Genomic DNA, 22,609 nt, shown 5'->3' with positions numbered 1-22,609 from the left:
GAAAAAATGGTGAATGTTTTCCACTTCGTGGTCGGTTACCTAAACAAAATCCAACTTTCCGGCCAAGCTCGCGAAATACCCGCTAGAGCGTTATTTCAGAGCTGATTTACTTTATCTAAGCCGAATCTTGCCATATATTTAATCAAAAATCACAAAACGTATGGCAACCAGAGATGAGCATGGATTAGGATTAGGTTTTGAAAAAACAGGATTTGTGAAATTTTGTCGGATTTGGATTGGATTTGGATTAGACATTTTTTTTAGAACGGATTAGGATTTGGATTGGATTTACCTATTTTCTGGGAGATTGAAATGTCGTGTGGCGAATGGCGACAAACTTTATCCAGATCAGTTATTAATGTACTTATGGTTACTAAGTTATCTTGAATCAAGTGAATTGTTGGTTGTGAAGGAAAATTTTCGAATCCCTTCATTGCATAAATTAGTATTTTTTCTGAATTTCCAGTTGGAATCGGATTAGGATTGGACATGGACTTGAATAAGAAAAAGTTATGGATTAGGATTTGGATTAGGATTTCAAGGTTCGGATTTGGATTGGATTAGGTCATAGAAATTTCAAATCCGCTCATCTCTGACGACCGATTTCGAATCGTAGGTCGAGGCCGTTCACAATTCCATTTGTGTGCCTTGGAATCAACTTTTATCAAAATACACCAACCAAAACTCTGTCAACAAAAGGAGTTCGTGTATCACCTAAAAATAGTACATTGAACGCTCTCTCATTCGAAATTTCATGCTGGTGACGTCATATTTTGTGATACGATTGTTGATATACAATGTTCTTTCCAATTCTCTACTAGTTGCTGACGATTACCCCTGACGAGTGTCAGCCGAAAATATTCGGGTTCATTTCAATATGAATATACTATTTAATCATCTCTGATGGTAACACTACTGACTACTCTACGGCCGCAGGTTAGCCACCCCTGGTATAAACCTATCGGTTGAGGCGTCATGCGGACAGTTGTTCGTTCGAATTGTGAAAAACATTTCAGTGCGAATCAAAACTTGGTGTGGATAGAATAAAACGGATCGAGTGATCTGCGGTGACTACCACTGCAAAAACATCTGCGAGTAATTTTATAATCGTTTGGTACATGTGATTTTCAATTCGAATCAAAGCGATATGAGATCTAGCCCAACCCAGAGAAAGAGCGTTTGGATTTACTGGCGTAGCCGATACCATCGGAGTGAATAGTGAATACTACTAGAAGAGGGGTTGACTAATTGATGAGTTAGCACATTCAAGGGCCATGCTCATCACTGAGCTCTGATGGCGAAAAAGTATAGTTGGTCGAGTAACGGCTGAGGAGTGAGATTTCTTAGAATTGCGCGACTGCAAGTGTTGTCTGATCCTATATGGTACGCAAGTAGGTATGGGCTGTGAAAGCTTTTGGGCGACAGTTTTGGGATATGTAATGTACAGTCGTTACTGATTGCGTAAAGTAATGATAAGCATTAGGCATGCCATGCATAAGAATCCATTGGAGTCGAATGTAAAAACGGTCAATACACATGGAGCAATTAAACGAATATGCAGCTATTGCTAGGAGAACGTCTATCAACATCACGAAGCGGAATTGTTCGACAAGTACACTTGCAATGGGTTACCGGAATCTCTGCAGTTCGATTGAACTTCGAACGTTATTGGCCCAGCACGTTGACATCGTTGCGCGCATGAGCTCTGACGTGCTCCATATCTCGCAAGTCGACACTGTCGTTAAGGTCCGTGAGAAGTCAGTAGATTATTATCGGAGGCTTGAGCGGGTAATGTAAAGCAGAAAGTCGAAAGCGTCTGTCACATCATATTGTGACGAGGGCCGTTTTTCATCGGGCATAGGCCTATCAGCCATGACGTCACGAATACTAAAATGTGACGCCACAGGGGTTTGACATTAACAATTGAGAATATAGGGTAAATATAGCTCCTTTGACGAAATATTGGTACTATTGCTGTCGAACCGACTATTTTGAAAGTTTCAACCATCCCATATCGATATACGTCGGCTATATCGGGTGGTAATTGTCTGTAGGCTCATACAACCTGTTGTTTGGAAAGTATTTACACAATTATGACATAATCTTACATCGTTTGTTTTAAATGCAACCCTGATAATAGCTACCTTTGTATCTACGTAGCAAAACAAGTATGTCGGTGTCAGGCGATCGTGGATATAAGGTAGCGGAGATAATTCAGTGTACGTGCTCGCTGTGCTAAGGCTCGGTAATGTCGTCGTCGTGCTGCCAACATGCGAGTCCGCAATCGATGAAGCAAGTCGTACTTGGTGAAGTCTTCAGCATGCAGATTTGAGTTGTTCTGAGTCTTGGACAGTCAGCGGTATGGCGTACTCAATCAAAATGAAACTGACACAGATACTCGAAGCAATCCCGCACGCTCAGCAGCAGTGCTGGGATCAAGTCACTACCTTCGAGTCACGAGTCATCTCGAGTCATTGCACATTTTGACTCGAGTCAAGTCAAGTCAATCGATTTTCAAAGGTGACTCGAGTCAAGTCAAGTCACTTGATTTTGGAGGTGACTCGAGTCAAGTCGAGTCAAGTCAAATCAAGTCACGAGTCAAGTCACGATTCAAGTCAAATTGAGTTTTCGAAGTATGAGTGATGGCGCAAAGTCATTACATTTTGCTAACTGGGTGATTGACAAATTAATTGGCCATTTATCTTGAATCAAATAACGAATATAAAGTCGCTCACACACACGTCTGCTAATAAAATACGTGAGTAACTGTATTTGCTACAGTCTGATTTTATTAGCCAATATAGAGGATCGAATATGAAGCCTCGATAAGTTGAACAAATTGATGTGCTACAATAGGCACTACCCATCTATACACATCCGTGAGAATATAAGGGTATACACTATTTTCGTTCGATTTAAATCATATAAGAGTGTTGGTAAAGGTGAGCACTGCGCAATGTAAGCACTGAGCCGTCTAAGAAACATCGATACTACTGCTACTACATCGTAAGCAGTGATCGTGTCGCTAGCGGTCAATTTATTTGTGATGTAACAATGGAGGATCAATGACTGATTGCTCTCACAAGTTACACCAACGTATCGCGGACAACTCGAACATACATAAGATAAGGTTGATTCAATCAACACCGTTTACTTAATGACTTGAAATTGACTCGTTAATTTTGCTCCGAGTCACGAGTCAATCCACATTTCTGAAGCGCCGATTCAAGTCAAGTCAAGTCATTTTTGCAAAGTGACTCGAGTCAAGTCAAGTCATACGAAAAAAGTGACTCGAGTCAAGTCATGACTCGAGTCATCCCAACACTGCTCAGCAGTCCAATTCTTGTTGAGTGGTATCGAGTCGAAGCGTCGTATTCAAAGCAAATATACTTCCGACGAGGTCCGCAATTCCGTGTGATTGAAATCCGGCACACACGAAGACGAACTCAACGATTCAAATATGGCCAGTGCAAATCACGTTTTTTTTCGTATCGCAAGTTAATCGCTTTCTATCATTGATCCTGGTCGGGCTTGCGGCATCACAGTAGTGCAGTCTACCGCGTTGCATTGTCAGAATCACATCGGCTTCTGATCACGTCGTATCTGACGTTCGCGTCGGGGTCACCAAAGTATAGCGTGCTCTGGTCGTGGGCTCGCGTTGTTCTACGTTCGCGGCTCGGTAAGACACAGTAGACACATCAGCTTTGCGCTTTTATTAAAACAACTAAAACACATCGATGCTGCTCGGACGGTGACTAAATGCGATTGCTCGCCCAACGGTGACTACAATGCGACTGGCACACCGGAGTGCAACACAACAACACGTAGGCTACCATGCGAATCAGCGAGGTAATCAGGGTTATCATTAAGTGATACGCTACACTATATAAGTATAATTCGCTTAACATTTTCTTTATTTTAGATGATGGAAGTATTTCATTTGACGCCTCAACGTCCAGTCTAACCCCGAGTACCACCTACGGAGTTGCGCCTCAGTACCTGATAGAAGATTGTCCACAAAATGGAACTGAGACTATATATACAGTGCTATATAATATACATGAATTGGATCTCAACGCAAATTCTCCATTAACTGGAATAGTGAAACCACAACTATACACAACAGGTATCGTAACGCGGTAGTTCTTATCCCACGGGTCACGGCCCAAAGTTGACTCGCGTGATGATTCTGTTGGTTCGCCTGTATTTTGAGATATTTCTCAAACGAAAACAAAAATGAAACTATTTATAAATTAGTTTGAAATTCTACAAGAGGTTAGAGTTGGAATTAGCGCACTTATCATCACGGTTTCTACAATCTTCTTTGGCAACAAGAAGTTAGTATGACTGACAGTGTGATTTCCGGAAAACGGATCTAATGCAAGACAGAATTTGCTAATTTGCTAATCCAGGACTGGGCAATTAGCAGTCTTCAGAGAAGTAGTGCTCAGCCTGCGCGACGAAATCATCATTATCAAAGGTTTGCGTCTCATTAACGGAGTTCGTAATTAGGTAAATTCAGTAACTGAAAGCGATTACCATAGTTTATTGCGCGGCGGCGACTCTAAAAGATGTCATTCAATAACAGAATGCTTGAAAATAGCCTATAAAACTTGACTATATGCCAGGGGTAGGCAACTGACGGCCCGCGACGGGATTTTGAGTGACCCGCATGCAGGCAGTTTCTACCCTGAACGAGAAATTCCAATAAGAAAGCATTGAGAAATTTTATGCGTCAAATATTGAATTCAAATTTGCCAATCTGAGAAAGACGACCTTGAAACCACTTGTTCCGTTCGGATCTACTTTGTATATTTCGGGTTTTTAAAAGTATAACCTAGTTTTGTAATAGGTTTTCGACACTCTATATCTATTGTCACAGGAATCACGTGTAAAAGCCACGATATTAATGAAATTGATGTAATTTCGAGATTTGTAGTGTCATTGGTCATTTGGTGATGATCACCAAGATACACTTCGCAGTTTAAAAATGGGTGACATCCGATTAGTGTTGAAAGTATGTGAAATATTTATCAAATCTACTGTTTTAAAAAACTTACTTGACTAGTTTTTGATTCATCAAGTTCTCCTTCCACTTAGTACGGTGTCTGGAGCTGTCATAAATGACCACTTCGACTCGTAATTGAGTAGAGAATGTTGGCATTGCTTGAATTTCAGTAGCAACGCTCGCAAATTTGACCGTCTTTGTCTATTTGATCTGAGCACTGTAAGACTTACCGTATATATTTGCGTTGGTTTTACAATCCTGATGCTGTGAGATCACTTAGTGATTGGATGGCCTTGTATCACGTACAAGCGGCCCCAGTGCGGTGTACTTCTCATATACATGATGTCATGTCCAGTTTTGCGAATGTTATGTGTGAAGTATAGTGAAAACGGACCCGCACGATAAAAGGGGCACTTCTTCAGCCACCCCACAAAACGTTGGTCTTGTACCCTCCACAGGGTGATGAACCTACACTGTAAAAAATCTGGTATATTTACTGGGAAATCTCTGTAAATTTTGCAACGAATGACCGGTCGCAGCCAATAATTGTGCGTAGCTTGAAATTTTACATTTTGATATGTAATATTACCTCAATTTAGCTGTAAAGTCAAGTTACCAGAATTTATTCGCAAAATTACTGACAGTTACTCGTTGCTGAAGTTTACCAGGCTATTGGCAAAATTGATTAGCTTGAAAATCTCGGCAGCCAATTTATACGTGGAACTGAATGTTACTGATATCATTCTCGTGGTGATTTGACCTGATTCAACCTCGTTCGCGAGACTGGGGTCTGTCATACGGAAATTGTCGGCCCTATACCAATTTCAGTGTAGTACATAGTAGGGTAAAAGAAAAAACTGACAATCGTAGCTGATGTGGTACACCATAGCCACTATATTATATTATAAGGCTATGGCTATAATGCTGGTTACATTCGTTGTCACGGATCGGACTGATGAGTTAGAACATCACTTTAGGATGTATAATATTGTTCGGGAAACTAGAAATATCAGCACCGCGTGCTCTGTTGACGATTTGTTGATGGCGAACAACAGGGCCGTAACAGCACTTCGTCAGGCCCCCCCCAAAACTTTTGTCTTGGGCCCCCCATAGGGTTAAAAGCCGAACTTATGGGGGGCTTCGCCCCCCAGACCCCCCTCCCGCGATACCCTGTTTACCGCTATTTATCATATTGTTGGGAGTTTGTTTAGTGAGTCAGATTTAGTCGTCTAAGCGCGCGAAGCGCGGAAAATTTCTAGAATTCATGATTGAATCGGTCAGTATATGATCGGGAATTGCATATATTCATTATCAATTTTTATCTTCTCTCTGCTCACGTGATCAGATTTGCCGGTAGAGCTGAGTGAAGTGTGTTTGAAAAGGTAGGACGACTCAATAATAATTAAACATCTTTGGGCGTATACCCATTGGCAGGAACGAAACAGTACCTCGTCAGGCCCCCAAAAACGCGGGTCTTGGGCTCCCATAGGGTGTAAAACGACCCCCCCATGACGTCTGTACTGTATTGGGAGGCAGCGCGAAGCGCGAAAATTTTCGATAATTTATGATAAAATCGGTCAATCAGATCGGCGATTGCATATATATTATGCTATCAAATTATTGTCCTCTCTACTCACGTAGTTAGATTCACCGGTAGAGCCGAGTGAAGTGCTTGAAAACGGGAGGGCTCGTAAATAATAATTACACATCTTCGGCGGGCGGACCCGTTGATATGACTTCGTTACATGATGTTATTTCGTGACTTCCGGTCTGCTATAACAAAAAATATAGAATCGCCCAAACGTGAGCTTCTAAACTAAGAGACGCACACGATTTCAAATTGGTATTTCTTCACTGGCATAAAATTTTTACCTGTGGGATGGTATTTGTCTTGTGAGGTTCAGATTGCAAAGACAGCAACATTCGGCGCCAGTCATTTGCGCGCCTATGGACAATTAAACATATATGTATTTTGTATATAAAACGAAGTCTTCGGTCAGCATAAGGGGATAGACCTTTTCGGCCAAGGTTTTCTTGCTGCCGATCGTTCTGGCACACTTCTTGGAGTCGCATGTTATATGACCCAAAACTTGATTGTATGTCTTGGTAGGTCGTGGCGCGGTAATGGCCCAATACCCAATAATAAAGACAAATGGCTCCTTGAATTCGCGCGCAGCGCGAAAAAATTGCATAGATTTTCAAAAAATACTCTATGATTTATGCTAATTCACGAAATAATTTTGGGCCCCCTTCGAGGTCGGCCCCCCCCCAATTGGGGGGTTTGGGGTGCGGCAGTTACGGTGCTGGCGAACAAGGCGACCCGCAATAGGTTACATTTGGTTAGCGTTACGCGTTACTGAGTTTTCTGAGATTCGTAGAAAACAACCAACGCACAACTGTGACATCACAAGCAGCGTCTGGTTTAGTAGGTACGGTAAGTAGTAATTAGTGAACAATACACATGGAATAAATATCAATTTATACGCAATTAGATGGAGAAGAAAGGGGCTATATGTAATGATAAATGTTTCTGTATGAAAAAAAAAACAACCTAAATCAAACATTATAACGCAGTGGCCAGTGAATATTATTAGTGGCATGTCAGCGGATGAATACCGCTTATTTCGAAATCGTTCGAGTCGAGTGTCGTATCGTCGTCTGGCCATTATTGAGATTTGAGCAAAGGGTGGGGCGAAGCTTGTTGTGCTTGAAGAAAGTGAACACGATCGTTGAAGACTCCTAGGAATGCTGAATGGGATACGCATCGTAAAAGGTACAGTACTACATAGTATTCGTTACCGTGAATATCTACGACTACGCACACCACCGGGATGACTTTGATTTCATGATTGAAATATTTCGGCACTTCTTCGATGGCAGTCAGAGATCGAAGTGTTCACCATGATCACCTATGAATGTTTTCCATGAACACGAATACAAATTTATAAACGTCAAAATTTTTTTTGTGCAGTTGGAGAGACGGCTATTAGGGTTGGGGTGGGGGGTATTAGGGTGAAGGGAAAGGGGGATATTAGGGTTGAGGGAGGGGATATTAGGGTTAGGATTGGTGGATGGGAATATTAGGGTCGGGGGAGGGGGAGATAGCGTAGTGGTAACGATTAGCGCCCACCAATCTGGCAGATCCAGTTCGATTCCAGTCGGAGGTTTATGTGGGCTCCTCTTCCCCAGCCGTTGCCGCTCTTACGGCGACATAAAAAGCCCAGAAAATACCCGATGAAAGAAAGCACTCACAATGAATGGAAAGAACTAGTAGAAAGGGCCACGGCTTCAACAAGATAAACATCGAAACGAACTGCGACATCGGGCACTCTAGACCGAGGTGGATGTTAGATTAAAAGGATCGCAACTGCATGCGTGTCGTTCGACATGCTATCCGTTCATTACATCGCATTTTGTCTTATCGCATTGACATGCTATCTGTTCATTACATCGCATTTTGTCTTATCGCATTGTGTGTGACTTGTTATATTATTATTATTAGGGTTGAGGTGGGGAATATTAAGGTTCATTCATTACATTCAGCGCCCTTTACCATCTGTTCAAAAGATACATCATTTCCAATTGCCAGTACATTTCATTCGCGCACGGGGCATGAGGTGTTCTAGTTCATTACAAGACTGATCCAAATATAATCGAGTGATGAAAATTAAGCCCATTGAATCAATAGGTTACGTCAATTCACGCTTAATCATCATTACAAACGATGGAAAACATGAGCGCGTGAATTCAAGACTGCAGGCCTGTGTCGCTAGGACATACTTTGCGATAAGTGATGCTGGAGCGAACTGATGATAATCAGTATGTTGATATTTCATCCTTTCGAATACACGAAAAGATTGCGATTGAACAAAAAATATAGGATGGTATTGAAACGATATTTAGTAGTCGTTGAAACCGGACAGTCGGACACCCCCTTCCTATAGCCATAAGACAGTGTAAAGAGGCACTTACTTCGTAATATAGCGCTTTGCAATATGAACTTGAACATTGCAGGATGGACAGTTGGGCACTGAATAAAAAGTAACAGAAGTGAAGGGATGATAGCCTAATGAAGTGGCATGTTCCGGAATGATGGGTCGATATAACAAATTGAGATTTGAATGTGGAGGTTCTTGACGACTGTCGGGATGGCCTTCGAGGCTTTTAGCGATGTCTTTCCGAAACTTATTTCCACGGCGTATTTCAATATCGAATATATTCGACATATCGATAGAAAGTCTTGAATAGAGAGGTGTAGTCAATACACGCATTCATGGAAAAACACGAGCATATGGAATTATTGATAACCAACCGTAGGTTAGTTAATTATCTATAATCAGGGTTGTCATACCGTCCTTATTTCTAAGATTTGTCCTTATTTTGAAGAGCCACGTCTTAGAAAACTCAACTGTCCTTATTTCTAAGAAATGTCCTTGTTTTCGACTTGCGTCCTTATTTTGTCTTATTTTCAACGACTACAGAACTTCGATCATTTTCCTCTGGTAGGCTATCTGTGTTGCAATATCTGCAATTGTGACATTGACCTGGAGGCCATATGAAAAAGACCACTATGTCAACTTATATTGATACCCCAAAACACTAGAAGTGTGTCAGCTGCTGCTGAGGATACCTGGGGCATTCCATGCTGACAAAAACCAGCAATCATTACTCACCAACGATTGCACATCGCAATATTCCCCGATTCTAACATCGCAAGGAGTTTGCTTCGGCAAGGACCAAGACTACAAGCATTGTTACTGGAGGTCTTGCTCGATACACTCAAAAATGATTTTGCCTGAACTTGGTGTACATGTACAGCCTTTTCCCATATTGGTTGACGCCTCCAATCACAGCGAGGTGAAGAAGTTTGGTTTATCACCCTATGGGGGCCCAAGACCATCGTATTGCTTTTTTTGGGGGGGGGGGATGACGAAGTGCTGTTTTGGCCCTGAGTAAAGGTAATCCTAGACCTGAGCGGTCGTGAGATCAATGAAGCACTTTTTGATAACAAGGAGTTGCTGGAGCAGATTATTCCTGGCGAAAGGATGGAAAATAATATGCGACGCCTCGTATAAATACACAGTATGTACGAAACGCTTTTTAATGCCAATCTAGTTTTTCGACTGTCCTTATTTTTGGGTCCATGTCGATGGCAACCCTGTCTATAATGGAATCAAGATGATACAGGCTTGCGTCGCTAGGATAGAGATTGACGTTAATAAAGTTATAGTGAACCGAACTATTGGTAAATATACTCCTACACAAATTCCATACAGCATTCACAATCGATCCTAATGCGACTTATTTTCACCCGTAGGAAGGGTGTGTGGGAACGATTTGGTACTCGAGTGATTCTGTATCGTAGAACCTTAGCTGACGTATTACTTGATATTGACATGGTGCTGCCCGCGGTGTTCACCAAGTTCAAAAAGTGGCACTTTACTCTTTTTGAATTGGTAGCCCCTGCTCTGATATCAATATACCACTATATGTCCCTGTATGTACAATGTCTGTCTGAGGAGCACTGGAGACGGTACAATTCACGCATTGCTTGGTATACCGCCATGTGTATAAAACGAATGAAATATAATGAATGTAGCCAAGCCAACGAACAAATACAGTGTAAATCATGGATGTAAAATAGGTATCAATTCAAAAAGGGTAACAAGTGCGAATCTGATTTATCTGATTTATCAAATTCTCAAATGGATCGTGACCGAATTTGAGGCGCCACATGAATTCAAATAAGTACGTATCCAGGAGAGTACGATGAGTCCCGCACTCCCGCTTATTTCGTTGTTTTGCTCGGGCCCACATTGATTCCACATGGTTTGTCGTTGCGTGGGTGACGGGTCCACAAAGTTCAATTGGTGGTTTACTGTGAGATGCTGGTAACCCAAATTGCCCACCGTATTGTACGCTGCCCAGAGATCTGATATGACAGACGTTCCGGGCAGGATATAACGTTGCATGATGGGCAAAAGAGTACCAGCATCTCGTCTCTCGACTTCCACCAGGAATCCATCGATTCAACGTCGATGCCCCCGAACACCCACTGCATCTTGACCCTTCTTCCAACATTATGCTTTCTGTGGACAAAGGCCGACTCGTCGATTTCAGCGACTCTTCCAGTGCCGCCCAATTGGAGTGGATTGTCCACGAAATACTCAGCATATATGTCTTGGACGTAGTTGCGATAGTTACAACTGGTCTCATCCCGCACTCCCGTGTAACATTTTTGTACGACGGCAAATACAGCAATTCGATGGTGGTTTGAAGTTGGAATCTGGTCCCCTCGAAAAAACTGTTTTTCACAATTTGCAATGTCGGTTTGCAGTCGTGGTCTCGATATTGCCAACGGAATCCGATTTTTGTGCTCCGCTCGTATTCTGCTATATCGCTATTGCATTCGGGGCATCGCATTTGTTTTGCAAGCAGTCCGTGCTGTCGGCACCAAGCAATTGCGCTTGCCTTGTCGATTGTCGCCAAACTCAGCTCCCTCAAACTTACTTTAGAAAGACTCGGATATACGTTCGCCCCCGCCATCATCAACTCAATGTTACTCGCTCAGGGCGGCATGGTATTTAAAGACGCACGGTGAACATTGTGACGTATTTTGTTTTCGATCACTGGATGAAGCCGAATACAGAGTCAACTAGGGGGCAACGCGGCAGTGAAGACTATAGTGACAGAAAAAACACATCGCTGAACTCCCGTCGATGTCCTTTCAATTACATATCTAACCCGTACTAATAGGGGGTCAAAGGACGAAGGAAATTCTTCCACTTCAAGTTCGAGCACATTTTATCGACACACACTAGCCTACTGGCTGCATTTTCTCCCTACTTCTACTTCTACTTGAACAGTTTTCGAGTCAAAACAGGCCTAGAATACTGACTTTCTACCAAGTTAGAAGTCGCTACTTGTACTACTTGAGTAGCAACGTTGATTACTCTTATCACCGCTACCCATAGTTCACATCCATGATTTACACTGTATTTGTTCGTTGGCTTTGCTACATTCATTATATTTTATTCGTTTTATACACATGGCGGTATACCAAGCAATGCGTGAATTGTACCGTCTCCAGTGCTCCTCAGACAGACATTGTACTATGTACATTGTACATACAGGGACATATAGTGGTATATTGATACCAGAGCAGGGGCTACCAACTCAAAAAGAGTAAAGTGCCACTTTTTAATCTTGGTGAACGCCGCGGGCAGCACCATGTCAATATCAAGTAATACGTCAGCTAAGGTTCTACGATACAGAATCACTGGAGTACCAAATCGTTCCCCCACATCCTTCCTACGGGTGGAAATAAGTCGCATTAGGATCGATTGTGAATGCTGTATGGAATTTGTGTAGGAGTATATTTACCAATAGTTCGGTCCACTATAACTTTATTAACGTCAATCTCTATCCTAGCGACGCAAGCCTGTATAATCTTGATTCCACTGGAGACAGGGTTGCCATCGACATGGACCCAAAAATAAGGACAGTCGAAAAACTAGATTGGCATTAAAAAGCGTTTCGTACATACTGTGTATTTTTACGAGGCGTCGCATATTATTTTCCATCCTTTCGCCAGGAACAATCTGCTCCAGCAACTCCTTGTTATCAAAAAGTGCTTCATTGATCTCACGACCGCTCAGGTCTAGGATTAACTTTACTCAGGGCCAAAACAGCACTTCGTCATCCCCTCTCCCAAAAAAAAGCAATACGATGGTCTTGGGCCCCCATAGGGTGATAAACCAAACTTCTTCACCTAGCTGTGATTGGAGGCGTCAACCAATATGGGAAAAGGCTGTACATGTACACCAAATTCAGGCAAAATCATTTTTGAGTGTATCGAGCAAGACCTCCAGTAACAATGCTTGTAGTCTTGGTCCTGGCCGAAGCAAACTCCTTGCGATGTTAGAATCGGGGAATATTGCGATGTGCAATCGTTGGTGAGTAATGATTGCTGGTTTTTGTCAGCATGGAATGCCCCAGGTATCCTCAGCAGCAGCTGACACACTTCTAGTGTTTTGGGGTATCAATATAAGTTGAAATAGCGGTCTTTTTCATATGGCCTCCAGGTCAATGTCACAATTGCAGATATTGCAACACAGATACCAGAGGAAAATGATCGAAGTTCTGTAGTCGTTGAAAATAAGACAAAATAAGGACGCAAGTCTAAAACAAGGACATTTCTTAGATATAAGGACAGTTGAGTTTTCTAAGACGTGGCTCTTCAAAATAAGGACAAATCTTAGAAATAAGGACGGTATGGCAACCCTGATTATAGATAATTAACTAACCTACGGTTGGTTATCAATAATTCCATATGCTCGTGTTTTTCCATGAATGCGCGTATTGACTACACCTCTCTATTCAAGATTTTCTATCAATATGTCGAATACATTCCATATTGAAATACGCCGTGGAAATAAATTTCGGAAAGACATCGCTAAAAGCCTCGAAGGCCATCCCGACAGTCGTCAAGAACCTCCACATTCAAATCTCAATTTGTTATATCGACCCATCATTCCGAAACATGCCACTTCATTAGGCTATCATCCCTTCACTTCTGTTACTTTTTATTCAGTGTCCAACTGTCCATCCTGCAATGTTCAAGTTCATATTGCAAAGCGCTATATTACGAAGTAAGTGCCTCTTTACACCGTCTTATGGCTATAGGAAGGGGGTGTCCGACTGTCCGGTTTCAACGACTACTAAATATCGTTTCAATACCTTCCTATATTTTTTGTTCAATCGCAATCTTTTCGTGTATTCGAAAGGATGAAATATCAACATACTGATTATCATCAGTTCGCTCCAGCATCACCTATCGCAAAGTATGTCCTAGCGACACACGCCTGCAGTCTTGAATTCACCCGCTCATGTTTTCCATCGTTTGTAATGATGATTAAGCGTGAGTTGACGTAACCTATTGATTCAGTGGGCTTAATTTTCATCACTCGATTATATTTGGATCAGTCTTGTAATGAACTAGAACCCCTCATCCCCCGAGCGCGAATGAAATATTCGATACTTTCTGTACTGGCAATTGGAAATGATGTATCTTTTAAACAGATGGTAAAGGGCGCTGAATGTAATGAATGAACCTTAATATTCCCCACCTCAACCCTAATAATAATAATATAACAAGTCACACACAATGCGATAAGACAAAATGCGATGTAATGAACAGATAGCATGTCAATGCGATGTAATGAACAGATCGCATGTCGAACGACACGCATGCAATTGCGATCCTTTTAATCTAACATCCACCTCGGTCTAGAGTGCCCGATGTCGCAGTTCTTTTCGATGTTTATCTTGTTGAAGCCGCGGCCCTTTCTACTAGTTCTTTCCATTCCTTGTGAGTGCTTTCTTTCATCGGGTATTTTCTAGGCTTTTTATGTCGCCGTAAGAGCGGCAACGGCTGGGGAAGAGGAGCCCACATAAATCTCCGACTGGAATCGAACTGGATCCGCCAGATTGGTGGGCGCTTATCGTTACCACTACGCTATCACCCCCTCCCCCGATCCTAATATTCCCATCCACCATTCCTAACACTAATATCCCCTCCATAAACCCTAATATCCCCCTTTCCCTTCACCCTAATACCCCCCACCCCAACCCTGATAGCCGTCTCTCCAACTGCACAAAAAAAATATTTTGACGTTTATAAATTTGTATTCGTGTTCATGGAAAACATTCATAGGTGATCATGGTGAACACTTTTCGATCTGACTGCCATCGAAGAAGTGCCAATATATAATTCGCCGCATTCTCTGTTCTATTTTGGGATATTAGTAGGGATGGTGTGAACGTGAGGTTCACGTTCGCGTTCTGTGTGTGAACCTCGGAATTTTAGAGGTTCAGGTTCACAAACGAACCTTGGTAGGTTCTGCACTGTGAACCTTTTTCATATATTACAATTTTCACTTCATTATAACATCTTTGGTTGAAATTTATTGCATTTCAACTGCGGGCCACTCTATGCTTGGCGCAGACAGCATAAAAAACAGTCAACATTTAAACCAGCATGCACCTTGACAATGTCGAACATTTTGCTTGCTTTGTTACAAAAGTTGGCTCGAAATATCTAGCTTTCCGTTTGTGAATATTTAGTGACTCTCTGCTCTGAGCTTGACCTGCAATCACACAACATCAAGAGCGAAATACACTACATGTAGTTAGTCACGGAATGATGATTATTGAACGGATTAATGAAATTGATGTCGTTGTCTGATGTAAAATATCTAGCAGGCGCACGGATTCAATCTTCATGTCATATGTTTATTGTATCATAAAAACCAAATCCGTGCGATTGAGGTGTTGACTACTGCTATATAACTTAATAATGTGGTAATATCGGTAGCAAGTATAGAAACCCGTTTTACACTCTGCTCAATAGCAACGTAGTAGTATTTTATGGGATTATTATATCATTTGATTGCCCCAGTTGATACAATTGGCGACGTTTAAAACGTGAATATGTACTTCCGCATTGTGGCACTATGCGGCCCGAGTCATCGCTACATAAACGTGGGCTATTACTTAACTGAAATGCAGGGCTGGAATTAGCAATATAACGCCACGTGACGTCATGAGGTTCACGTTCGCGTTCACACAGAACCTTTCAAAAAGGTTCGCGTTCACACGAACCTGAACCTTTCAGAGGTTCACACCGTCCCTAGATATTAGTCGACTTATATAATGACCTGTGACACCACATACTCCGCCGCGGAAGACTTGAAACTGTTGGCATGTTTATGTCATTTTTGGGCCATAGCATAGAGATGTTTTCGTCTAGGCCTGCTGCTGGATTTGTTTGGCACACATGCCACCTCAAATGAGGAACCTTTTGCTTCAATACATAAGATCAGTGGTTCCTAACCTGGGGAACGCAAAGTCTGTATGAATTCTGACTAAACATGTGTTTCGCAACCATTTTTAGAAGACGATTGTTGAAGATGAAACTTATTTCGCATGAAGAAAGCTTGCCAAATTCAAACTCCAGCAGTCGCGATCAACGTCATTTGAGCAAATTTTTGATATTCTTTGGGGATTTAGAGGAATTCCCACGTGTAAGTCATTCATCACTTTATAGCTTTGGCTGTAGCCTAAAGCTCGGTGCGCTTGGTCGCTGTTGTTAATACCTGGCGAACTGCACTGCGTAAGACAGACTTGGATACAATGTAGGTTACTCGGTTTTGCCCTCAATTCAGCTACCCTATATCAACACAATTTAAGTCAATTCCAAAACTGTTCAAATTGGGCATGGAACAGGAATCAGAATCGTGTGCTCAAGATACAAATTTTTTTATGGTACATTTTGACGATTTCAATATATTTCCACTACCGATACGATGGACGATCCTGATGGGCGATCAACAAATAACAGCATGCAACAAAGTGCATGACTAATAAAAATTGGCCCACACGAAGATGCATTATCATTTATAACTTGCCCTAAATTTTCGAAAGCCTTCCGTCCATGAACCCTACCCGTGAATCTGATCATATGGGCTGAAAAAGGATAAATATTTGACAGTAATATGTGATACTGCTACTATTACTTACGGTATTCATTCGTGAATCTAAAAAAAACTCGCGCTCCGCTATGCGTGAAAATATGGAATCCCAGCAACTACTCATAGCATTGCCACTCACGATTTTGGTGCGTACAATAGCCCTTTGTGAAAAGTATAACAGTCCAGAGTTCACCGGGAATAGATATGGACATTGGACAGATTAACATAGCCTATCTCTATGTTGGATGATGTGCTCTTTTTGACATGACGATAAGTGCGGGGGCGCATGTCCAAAATGGTTGAGAACCGCTGCATTAGATAAAGTAAGTCATGAATCTCTGCTATATCATGTAAAAGGCGGAGTCGTCATCACACAATGTACCAGTACCGGTACTTCAAAAATTGTCGTATTTTTGTTAGCCTATTTGTCTTAGTAGTCTTTATAATGTCATGTCTAGGTAAGGAACTTTGCTCAACTTAGCGACTTACGCATGAATTCTTTTTAGTGGAACTGCAAGATACAAGATACTAGTTACACAGAAGAATGATGACGAGAAAAAGAAACAATTGGAAGTTTGGCCGATGGTGAAAGACCATTCGTGTTACTGCATTTCTCCTAAAGAAGAATTAGACCCCCAGCAGCAATACTTTTCCATCGATAACCTTCTCATCGTGAATCATGAATGAATGTACAGTTTGTTCCAATGTCGTTTTGTGGGTGTGAAGAAGCTTTTGCGATATTTTAGCATCGGGTTGTTTAGCGATAGGTATGGGATGTACGCAGAGGTGGTCAGTAACGAAGTACTTCTACTTTTTCGAAGTACTCAAGTAGTTTTCCTCTACTTCTGGTACTTACTCAAGTAGACCTGATTTTCACTACTTCTACTTCTACTTCGCAATATTTGGTGATCTACTTACTTACTTTTTGCTATTTTCAGTTTGTCAAGTAGAAGTAGTTCAATCTTCCAATCAGGAAGATAGCCTGAGAAATTTCGGGGCTGTTTTCACGGAGAATCAACATTTAATTTTCATAAAAGTTGAGTAAAGCGAAGAATTTTCGTCGCGTTTCGCGCGCAGTGGATACGGGGTGACCAGTATGATTTCACGAAAGTATCGGTGAATATAATGTAGGACGCGGGTTGGCGTGGTTCCGTTTACACCACATTGTCGTCCTTCGCCCATATGAAATAATTCATCACAGTATATATGGCTCATCATGACGTTTGAAACTGACTGACAAGCATTTACTTGTCATATCGTAACCTAGCATGTCCATGGCGTGTCCTAATCTGGAAAAGTGGACTCTGACTTTTTTTTAGTTTTAGAGCTGTTTTAGCACTTCACCTTTGTAACTTTCTGGACTAAAGGCAGGGTTGTAACCAAGTCACAAGGTTCCAAGTCACAAGTCAATCTCACTTTTCTTGTTTTGACTCGAGTCAAGTCGAGTCATTTTCAATTCAGTACCGAGTCAAGTACGAGTCCAAGTCACAGAGTAGAGTGTCGAGTCCGAGTCATAGTGTTTTGACTCGAGACCGAGTCCAAGTCATTGTGTAGACCAGTGGTTCCCAACCTTTTTTGACCCATCGCCACCTTTTCAAGGTCAACACCGATCATCGCCCCCCAAATTTTGGGCACCGATAATTGGGCATACAGACTGTAATCACCGGCGGGTTGACTAAAAAAAAAAAGGTCAGCCGTTTTGACGCGTCATCGCTCCCCTATCGCCCCCTTCGCTATTTTCGCCCCCCGTCGCCCCCTTTGTCCATTTTCGCCCCCCTATCGCCCCCTTCGTCATTTTCGCCCCCTAGATCGCCAAATCGCCCACGTTGGGAACCACTGGTGTAGACTGCTCTGTTTCCAATTAGAGTCTTGTTAAACCCACTTTTTATTACTCTGTTTGGTGATATCGAATGGTTCGCATTTATAATATGCTAATTTTCCTCACTTATAACAGTTTCTGGTAGCATTTTCAGGTATTAGTACTGATAGACAAAATAATTATAGTGTGATAACTTTACTATTCTTCGAAATTACAATGAAATGCCTGTCTTGGTAGACCCAGTCTCGAGTCATAATTATGATTTGGTCCGAGACTCGGACTCCGAGTCATGCGCAATGACTCGAGTACAAGTCGAGTCAATACACAAATTGACTCGAGTCGAGTCGAGTCATTTTTCATTTTTAAGAAATGGACTCGAGTCAAGTCGAGTCACCAAAAAATCTTGACTCGAGTCTGACTCGAGTCATTACAATCCTGACTAAAGGCATGAAATACATGTTCCACTTTTAAAAGTAGTATTTACTTTTACTTTTAATTCCCAGTATCATATACGTTGAGTTATAATTAATATCAGTTCTTTCGTCTGGATAACATACATGTTGAAGTATAAAGGCAAGTGTAGTAATGCCTTTAATTTCCGGAAAATATATCGAAAATTGGATACCTGTTGGTATGCATCAATATGAATCAAGCTTGTCACCTTTCGCATAGCTCAATTTGCACCTTTTTACAATCCATGTGAACGAATTAAGATCGTTTTCACAACTACTTACTTACTTGAGTACTTTTAAAGCCAATCAATTCTACTTCTACTTCAAGTAATTTTAGGTTGCTTATGGACTTGTACTTGAGTAGATTTTTTCGTCGCTACTTCTACTTCTACTTGAGTAGCTTTCTTGACTACTTTGACCACCTCTGGATGTACGTGAATTTGCAAGCTGGTATGTAATCCTGATTTACACAGACAGCATGTATGTTGGTAGGAGGTACAATTACAGTCTCAGTGGCAAATATACAGGAGAACATGTAGATTGGATATTCCGGAGGTGACTGTAACATTACGGTCTGGCGTGTAAAGGGAGATTACCGGACGAGTGTAAGTTAAATTTACATTGGCTAACGGTAATGTTACATTACCACGAAATGTCTGGCTACCGTGCTTCCAAACATTTCGCGGTAAATCGAGGTTCTTTTTTACAGTTTAACTTATGGGGGCTTCGCGCTCCATACCCCCTCATCCTCTACGCTTTTTGCCCTTACTTAGTGAGTCCACATATTCCGCCTAAACGCGCGAAGTGCGAAAAATTTATATAATTCGTGTTTGAATCGGTTAATATGAGCAAGAATTGCATGCATATTGCTATCAATTTTTCATCCTGCCCTGCTCACGTATTCAGATTTATCGATGGAGCTGAGTGAGCTGTATTGGATAAGATAGGACCCCAAATAATTATTAAAAATCTTCGGGCAGACCGTTTGGTATATTGACTTCATTACATGATGTTATTACATGATCTTCTGTCTGCTATGACAAAAGATATGGAAATCGCCAAAACGTACTAAACTAAAAGACTCGCACGATTTAGAATTGGTATTTCTTTAATAGCAAATGATTTTTCTCTGCTGAATGGCATTTGCCCTGTGGGATTCAGATCGCCAGGACAGGAACATTCGGCGTCAGCCATTTAAGCGCCTATGGATAATTAAACATATATGTATTATATATATATGGAAGTTTTTCGTCAGCACAAGGGCATTCCTTTTCGGCCAAGTTCTTCGCGCTGCTGATCATTCTGGCACAATTCTCGGAGTCGCGTGTTACATGGACCATAACTTCATATGTCTGAGTCGAGGCGCAGCAATGACCGACGCCGAAGTCTCCATTTTTATAAATCATGCTTATTTTTGTTGGGGGAAAGGTATTCAATAATCAAGATATTGGGAAATATTAAATCGCCCGCAGCGCAAACAAATATCTGAAAAAGTTGCATAATTTAAAAAAAAACTCTATAATTTATGCTAATTGACGAAATAAATTTGGGCCCCCTACTTGCTCGCCCCCCGCCAAATTGGGAGGGTTTGAGGTGTGGTAGTGACGGTTCTTGGTCCAAGGTCCAAGCTATCCACAAGTTGCGTTGATCACCCTAAGCGGAAGAGGGGCAAGAACGGGTTTTGGTGGACTGGCAAAGTGATGTGTCGGTTCTGATTACAACACCCAACCACAAAACCACAAATGTGTATCGACCTAACAGCATTTAAAGCAACAGTCTATTGCGGTACAGGCACTAATTCCATTACCTTGTCATTAACGACAATACAGCGCTGCAGGTGTGAGAGAAAAATTATTTGTCCCGTGAAAAAGTTTTAATGACGCGACAGTGGTTTTTGATTTACGAGTGAGCTAAGATCAAGTGGGGTAATAGAAGGGATTTGACACTAAAATCGGAAAAATACCTATTACAACCTACGAGTTACAGTCAAATGAAATTTGTTTTCAGCTACGTCTGTTTTCAGCTACGTCAAGTAGAAGTAGAAGTAGCGACGCAAAAATCTACTCAAGTACGAGTAGAAGTACTTCTTCCATAAGCAACCTAAAACTACTTGAAGTAGAAGTAGAATTTGCTGGCTTTAAATCTACTCAAGTAAGTAAGTAGTTTTAAAAACGGTCATAAAACGTTCGCATGGACTTTCATAAGCTGCAAATTGAGCTATGCGGAAGATGCAGAGCGCTTCATGTACAATGCATATTGACGCATCCCAGAAGGTATAAATTTCCGACAGCATGAGCATTCGGCCGCATCATGAGATTCAAATGATAGTTTTGCTATGGAAATGAAATATTTATCTTTTGTTTAATCGAACATCCCGTTTAAGAAAATGTTATGGGCGGATGGCATGCTCCCTCTCGCATATTACAACCTTTAGTTTAGTCGAAGAGCAATATGGATACGATGTTAACACTCTGCGCGATTCGTATACGATAATAATAAAATATGGCGTAACGTAAAAATGCCATATAGTGTAATTGTATTTTAGGAAAATAGACGTCGATCTTACACTTGCTTTTAAACTTGAACCTGTATGTTCTCGAGACAAAAAGAACTGAAACTAATTATAAATATAAGTAATAATCAGAGGTGGTCAGGAACGAAGTACTTATACTTTTTCGAAGTACTCAAGTATTTTCCCTCTACTTCTGGTACTTACCCAAGGAGATCTGATTTTCGCTACTTCTACTTCATAATATTTTGTGATGTACTTACCTACTTTTCGCTATTTTCAGTTTGTCAAGTAGAAGTAGTTCAATCCTCTAATCAGGAAAATAGCCTGAAGAATTTCGGGGCTGTTTTCACGGAGTATCAACATTTAGTTTTCATATAAGTTGAGAAAAGCCCAGAATTTTCGTCGCGCTTCGCGCGCAGTGGATACCGAGTAAACGGTATAATTCCACGATAGTATCGGTGAATATAATATAGGTAGCGGGTTGGCGTGGTTCCGTTAACACCAAATTGTCGCCCTTCGTCCACATGAAATATTTCATCACAGTGTATATGGCTCTCCATAACGTTTTAAACTGATGTTTCGCAATATAGCATTTAATTATCATATCGTAATCTAACATGTCCATTCATGACGTGTCCTAATCTATAAAAGTGGACTCTGACTTCATTTTAGTTTTAGAGCAGTTTTAGCATACCTACTTTGAACTTTCTGGACTAAGACATGAAATACATCTTCCGCTTTTAGAAGTAGTATTTCTATTTCACTTTCAATTCCCAGTATCATATACTTGGAGTTCTAATTAATAACAGTTGTTTTGTCTGGACAACATACATATTGAAGTATAAAAGCAAGTGTAGTAATGCCTTTAATTTCCGGAAATAAAGCTACAAAATATGGCATTTTTATGGTCCACCATATTTTTTTATTAACGTTCACTAATCGCGCAAAGTGTTTACACCGTATCCTATACAACTTCTCTGTATTTCTCTTCGACTAAACAACGGCCTTTATAATATGAGGGAGGGCGCCATACCATGATATTTCCATATCAATACTATCATTTTCATCCCATGATGCAGACAAATGCTTATGCTGTCGAAAATTGGATACCTGCTGGTATGCATCAATATGAATCAAGCTCGGCACGTTTCCGCATAGCTCAATTTGCAGCTTTTGACAATCCATGTGAACGAAATAGGATCGTTTTCACAACTACTTACTTACTTGAGTAGATTTAAAGTCAGTTAATTCTACTTCTACTTGAAGTAGTTTTAGGTTGCTTATGGA

General features: G+C 41.2%; 1 protein-coding gene across 1 annotated transcript in view; it reads left to right on the top strand.

The window, feature by feature from the left end:
- The window catches only part of LOC145447139 (uncharacterized), a 219,047-nt gene that overhangs the window by 52,999 nt on the left and 143,439 nt on the right, over window positions 1-22,609 (top strand). Inside the window, exon 9 of the mRNA XM_080325560.1 lies at window positions 3,923-4,126. Coding sequence (XP_080181686.1) covers window positions 3,923-4,126 — 204 coding nt within the window. The remainder of the gene's footprint in view (window positions 1-3,922; window positions 4,127-22,609) is intronic.

This window comes from Botryllus schlosseri, chromosome 9 (assembly GCF_051294905.1).
Source record: "Botryllus schlosseri isolate E-star chromosome 9, Bs_hap1, whole genome shotgun sequence".
NCBI lineage: Eukaryota > Metazoa > Chordata > Ascidiacea > Stolidobranchia > Styelidae > Botryllus > Botryllus schlosseri.
The sequence above is the reverse complement of the archived record's forward strand: the minus strand, read 5'-3'. Positions and strand labels throughout refer to the sequence as shown.